Source organism: Oncorhynchus nerka, unplaced genomic scaffold (assembly GCF_034236695.1).
Source record: "Oncorhynchus nerka isolate Pitt River unplaced genomic scaffold, Oner_Uvic_2.0 unplaced_scaffold_4596, whole genome shotgun sequence".
NCBI lineage: Eukaryota > Metazoa > Chordata > Actinopteri > Salmoniformes > Salmonidae > Oncorhynchus > Oncorhynchus nerka.
In genome coordinates this window covers 28-6799 of record NW_027036807.1, presented here as the reverse complement: position 1 = coordinate 6799, position 6772 = coordinate 28, and the positions used below count along the sequence as shown (strand labels likewise).

At 47.9% G+C, this 6772-nt stretch overlaps 1 protein-coding gene across 1 annotated transcript; it reads left to right on the top strand.

Moving 5' to 3' along the window:
* Positions 1-596: 596 nt before the first annotated feature.
* Positions 597-6460, top strand: LOC135566514 (nuclear distribution protein nudE homolog 1-like; the record flags this gene model as incomplete). The annotated part of the gene is made up of 5 exons (XM_065014209.1): positions 597-1096; positions 1733-1869; positions 2642-2893; positions 2999-3084; positions 5113-6460. Coding segments are annotated over 5 exons (1131 nt in total), but the record flags the coding sequence as incomplete, so codon positions are not given.
* Between the last annotated feature and the right edge of the window lie 312 nt (positions 6461-6772).

Here is a 6772-nt window from a genome sequence, read left to right as displayed (position 1 = left end):
ACTACCACACCCTGTTGTTGTACACTACCACACCCTGGTGTTGTTGTACACTACCACACCCTGGTGTTGTTGTACACTACCACACCCTGGTGTTGTTGTACACTACCACACCCTGGTGTTGTTGTACACTACCACACCCTGGTGTTGTTGTACACTACCACACCCTGGTGTTGTTGTACACCACCACACCCTGGTGTTGTTGTACACCACCACACCCTGGTGTTGTTGTACACCACCACACAGGTAGGGCAGGGGGTTCTGTCTGCGTACCCCTGCTCTACTGCCTCCCTCATAGAGGTAGGGCAGGGGGTTCTGTCTGCGTACCCCTGATTAAACTCATTGAGGGCTTGATGATTAGTTGACAAGTTTAAATCAGGTGAGTTTGTCCAGGGCTACATAAAACATGTGTTGTTGGGGCACTGGAGGACCAGGGTTGGGGGTACTGGGGGACCAGGATTGGGGGTACTGGGGGACCAGGTTTGGTGGTACTGGAGGACCAGGTTTGGTGGTACTGGAGGACCAGGTTTGGTGGTACTGGAGGACCAGGTTTGGTGGTACTGGAGGACCAGGGTTGGTGGTACTGGAGGAGTTGAGAAACTCTGTTTGGGTACTGGAGGACCAGGGTTGGTGGTACTGGAGGAGTTGAGAAACTCTGGGGTACTGGAGGACCAGGGTTGGTGGGGTACTGGAGGACCAGGGTTGGTGGGGTACTGGAGGACCAGGGTTGGTGGGGTACTGGAGGAGTTGAGAAACTCTGTTGGGGTACTGGAGGACCAGGGTTGGTGGTACTGGAGGACCAGGGTTGGTGGGGTACTGGAGGACCAGGGTTGGTGGGGTACTGGAGGACCAGGGTTGGTGGGGTACTGGAGGACCAGGGTTGGTGGGGTACTGGAGGAGTTGAGAAACACAAGTGTACTACTGTTGACCACTTCTGCCCCCCACTCCAGGAGAAGTATGAAAGCCAGCACTCGGAGGCGTACCGTCAGATCTCTACTCTGGAAGAAGACCTGGCTGAGACCACGGCCATCAGAGACCAGCTCCATAAATACATCAGAGAGCTGGAGCAGGCTAACGATGACCTGGAGAGATCCAAGAGGTAAGAGGAGGGGTGTAACTGGAGCAGGCTAACGATGACCTGGAGAGATCCAAGAGGAGGGAGGGAGGGAGGGTGGTGTGTAACTGGAGCAGGCTAACGAGTGACCTGGAGAGATCCAAGAGGAGGGAGGGAGGTGGGTGGTGTGTAACTGGAGCAGGCTAACGATGACCTGGAGAGATCCAAGAGGTAAGAGGGAGGGAGGTGGGGTGAGTGTGTAACTGGAGCAGGCTAACGATGACCTGGAGAGATCCAAGAGGTAAGAGGAGGGAGGGAGGGGGGTGGTGTGTAACTGGAGCAGGCTAACGATGACCTGGAGAGATCCAAGAGGTAAGAGGAGGGAGGGAGGGGGGTGGTGTGTAACTGGAGCAGGCTAACGATGACCTGGAGAGGTCCAAGAGGTAAGAGGAGGGAGGGAGGGAGGGGGGTGGTGTGTAACTGGAGCAGGCTAACAATGACCTGGTAAGAGGGGGGCTAATGATGACCTGGAGAGGCCCCCTATATCATAAGCACCTCTCTTTTTCTCTCTGTGCTCCCTGCACCATCTCACTGGCAGGATTCTTACATAGAGAATGGTTCTTAATGATGTACACTAACTCTACCTAAACCTTTTCCTCCTCTCTGTCACCCCTCCATCAGGGCGACCATCATGTCTCTGGAGGACTTTGAACAGAGGATGAACCACGTGATAGAGAGGAATGCCTTCCTGGAGAGCGAGCTGGATGAGAAGGAGAACCTACTGGAGTCCGTTCAGAGACTGAAGGATGAAGCCAGAGGTGTGTCTAGGATCAGGATCCCCATGAGCCGACGCCGTCATGTTAGCTAATCTTCCTGGGGTCCAACACCAATTTAATAAGACATTACAAATTAAGACTTTACAAACATTTAACTAGTAGACAATACAGACAATTAAAATACCTGACAGGAAACACATTTAACATGCAGCTGATACTTTCTATTTCCTGTCGGGTCACATGGTCTGTACTATTTCCTGTCGGGTCACATGGTCTGTACTATTTCCTGTCGGGTCACGTGGTCTTTACTATTTCCTGTCGGGTCACGTGGTCTTTACTATTTCCTGTCGGGTCACGTGGTCTTTCCTGTCGGGTCACGTGGTCTTTACTATTTCCTGTCGGGTCACGTGGTCTTTACTTTTTTCGTGAGATATATGGATTGGTAAAGAGTTCCATTCAGCTATGGCTCTATATAAAACTGTAGGTGTAAGAGGATATAAGGCGGTGTGGGTCTTGTGCTGCAGGCTGAGACATCAGGCTGGGACAGTGTTCATGTGTCTCTGTGTTATGAATTAATGGTCCTGTCCTGGTTACCTGTTGGCCTGGTTAACTGGTGGTCCCGTTGGCCTGGTTAACTGTTGGCCTGGTTAACTGGTGGTCCCGTTGGCCTGGTTAACTGTTGGCCTGGTTACCTCCACAGGCGCAGGGGGCTGAACCAGGGATGGAATGATCCCTCAGAGCTGTGCTAGCTATGACATCATCAGTCACTCTTAAAGGGACAGGCGTTCTTACTGTCTCTCTGTGTGTGTCTTAGATCTAAGACAGGAGTTGGCTGTCCAACAGAAGCAGGAAAGACGACCGTCCTTCGCTGTCACCAAAGACTCTTCCTCAGACAAGACTGAGGACAAAACATCCCTCCATACCTCCCATTCATCAACACGACCGCCCTCATCCCTCCATACCGCCCCTCCTCCTGCTCTCCCTCCATCCCTCCTCTCCACGCCCTCCAGACCCCCCCACCCCTCAGCAAGCCCCTTCACCACCCCCCCACCCTCTTACAGCAGAGGTGAGTGCCCCCGTGTGTGTGTTCATGTGTAAAATGTGTGTACTCATTAAATTCCCGGATCACACCAGGAGATGTAAAACTCTTTTATTATTATTGTGTGTTCAGGCGATGGCCTATCGGGTGCTCCTCTCACCACGTCGACACGTATCTCAGCTCTCAACATCGTAGGAGAACTGCTGAGGAAAGTCGGGGTAAGATGACGTTCATTAAATGACTGCGGTGATTGTCTTCTAATTCTAATACACATACACACACAACTACACACTACACCAGGGGTTCTCAACCTAGGGGGCCTCCCCTCCATATGGGTCGTCAATGTTTGGTGGGGGGGCGTGGGACTTTCCTTTATTTGAGGGGTAATTATTACTATTTTCTTTTTACAGTTTGTGATTTGTTTATACAGATCTAAAATTATGCATAAATCCGCAACGCTTTAGGCTAGCAACAATGCAGTAAAATGCTTTAGGCTAGCAACAATGCAGTAAAACGCTTTAGGCTAGCAACAATGCAGTAAAATGCTTTAGGCTAGCAACAATGCAGTAAACGCTTTAGGCTAGCAACAATGCAGTAAAATGCTTTAGGCTAGCAACAATGCAGTAAAATGCTTTAGGCTAGCAACAATGCAGTAAAATGCTTTAGGCTAGCAACAATGCAGTAAAATGCTTTAGGCTAGCAACAATGCAGTACAATGCTTTAGGCTAGCAACAATGCAGTAAAACGCTTTAGGCTAGCAACAATGCAGTAAAACGCTTTAGGCTAGCAACAATGCAGTAAAACGCTTTAGGCTAGCAACAATGCAGTAAAACGCTTTAGGCTAGCAACAATGCAGTAAAACGCTTTAGGCTAGCAACAATGCAGTAAAACGCTTTAGGCTAGCAACAATGCAGTAAAACGCTTTAGGCTAGCAACAATGCAGTAAAATGCTTTAGGCTAGCAACAATGCAGTAAACGCTTTAGGCTAGCAACAATGCAGTACAATGCTTTAGGCTAGCAACAATGCAGTACAATGCTTTAGGCTAGCAACAATGCAGTACAATGCTTTAGGCTAGCAACAATGCAGTACAATGCTTTAGGCTAGCAACAATGCAGTACAATGCTTTAGGCTAGCAACAATGCTTTAGGCTAGCAACAATGCAGTACAATGCTTTAGGCTAGCAACACGCGGTCAAACGCTTTAGGCTAGCAGCACGCGGTCAAACGCTTTAGGCTAGCAGCACGCGGTCAAACGCTTTAGGCTAGCAGCACGCGGTCAAACGCTTTAGGCTAGCAGCACGCGGTCAAACGCTTTAGGCTAGCAGCACGCGGTCAAACGCTTTAGGCTAGCAGCACGCGGTCAAACGCTTTAGGCTAGCAGCACGCGGTCAAACGCTTTAGGCTAGCAGCACGCGGTCAAACGCTTTAGGCTAGCAGCACGCGGTCAAACGCTTTAGGCTAGCAGCAAGAGGTAAAATGGCAGAGGAAGACGTGGCCCTGATGTACATGGGCATATATTGGTTTGTTGCTATGACATTCAGAAGCTGACCTACGACCTTCTAAAGTGGAGGAGTCAGAGAAATTGGACTTTTGTGGTAGGGAAAGTCATCTGATACAATGTGACTGTCGCTATCAATTGATCTAATCACTTTCTTTAAAAGAGTATGCATAATTAAATTGAGGGTTGATATAAATAATTCCAATAAAACATTGTTCTAATTAAACATTGTTGTTGTTTTGAAGCTCATTTCAAGTCATTCTACATAGTTTGGGGATATCAGGTCTAGACTTTATTTTCTAAATCTATTATTATCATTAAATAGCCTCCCTAAGTTTTGTTAAACTATGTAGAATGACTTGAAATGAGCTTCAAAACAACATGTTCAGATTAAACCAACATCAAGCTGGTGTTTATTGAATAGCCTATATTCAATTCAAGTGACATTAAGAAAGGGGCACTTGGGGAATAAAGGTTGAGAACCCCTGCTCTACTACCTCATACAGGTAGGGCAGGGGGTTCTGTCTGCGGGATTTAACATCTGTTTCCTGTAAGTCGTACAGCTGTAACAGGAAGTCTGCTGACTGTTCTGTTCTCTCCATCTTCCTCTCTGACCACAACACTGTTCTGTCTTCCCCCTCTGATCACGACTGTTCTGTCTTCCCCCCTCTGATCACGACATCACAAACACTTAACATAACTGTGTGTGTGCCCTGCGGCCTGCATCCATCCGTGCCTGTGGTTTCAGAACCTGGAGTCTAAACTAGCGTCCTGTAGGGAGTTTGTCTATGAACAGTCTCCTGGTCGCAGTACCCTCTCTGGAGGACAGGGGGCGCCACCCATCCAGAGAGGCACTTCTTCTGACACACCGTCCACCACCAACGGACTCTACGAGAAAGGGTGAGGGGTTCAACTATAGCTAGCTCTACGACTGCATCTGATATGGCACCCTAATCCCTGTAGGCCCTGGTGAATAGTAGTGTGCTAGGGAATAGGGTGCCATTTGTTACTCAACCAATGACTTGACAATTTCATAGGCTATCTACAATTGAATCAAGTAAAGTAAACTGACATTTCCTCTGTCAGGGATCTACATGCTGCTCTGTTTAGTTTGTAACAGACATTTCCTCTGTCAGGGATCTACATGCTGAACAGTTTAGTTTGTAACAGACATTTCCTCTGTCAGGGATCTACATGCTGAACAGTTTAGTTTGTAACAGACATTTCCTCTGTCAGGGATCTACATGCTGAACAGTTTAGTTTGTAACAGACATTTCCTCTGTCAGGGATCTACATGCTGAACAGTTTAGTTTGTAACAGACATTTACTCTGTCAGGGATCTACATGCTGAACAGTTTAGTTTGTAACAGACATTTCCTCTGTCAGGGATCTACATGCTGAACAGTTTAGTTTGTAACAGACATTTACTCTGTCAGGGATCTACATGCTGAACAGTTTAGTTTGTAACAGACATTTCCTCTGTCAGGGATCTACATGCTGAACAGTTTAGTTTGTAACAGACATTTACTCTGTCAGGGATCTACATGCTGAACAGTTTAGTTTGTAACAGACATTTACTCTGTCAGGGATCTACATGCTGAACAGTTTAGTTTGTAACAGACATTTCCTCTGTCAGGGATCTACATGCTGAACAGTTTAGTTTGTAACAGACATTTCCTCTGTCAGGGATCTACATGCTGAACAGTTTAGTTTGTAACAGACATTTCCTCTGTCAGGGATCTACATGCTGAACAGTTTAGTTTGTAACAGACATTTCCTCTGTCAGGGATCTACATGCTGATCTGTGTAGTTTGCATTACATTAAACTGGAACCTGACAGCCCAGCACATTAAACTGGAACCTGACAGCCCAGCACATTAAACTGGAACCTGACAGCCCAGCACATTAAACTGGAACCTGACAGCCCAGCACATTAAACTGGAACCTGACAGCCCAGCACATTAAACTGGAACCTGACAGCCCAGCACATTAAACTGGAACCTGACAGCCCAGCACATTAAACTGGAACCTGACAGCCCAGCACATTAAACTGGAACCTGACAGCCCAGCACATTAAACTGGAACCTGACAGCCCAGCACATTAAACTGGAACCTGACAGCCCAGCACATTAGCTGGAACCTGACAGCCCAGCACATTAAACTGGAACCTGACAGCCCAGCACATTAAGCACAGAACCTGACAGCCCAGCACATCAAACTGGAACCTCGACAGCCCAGCACATTAAACTGGAACCTGACAGCCCAAAGCACATTAAACTGGAACCTGACAGCCCAGCACATTAAACTGGAACCACGAGCAGCCCAGCACATTAAACTGCTTAGGACCCGACAGCCCAGCACATTAAACTGGAACCTGACAGCCCAGCACATTAAACTGGAACCTGACA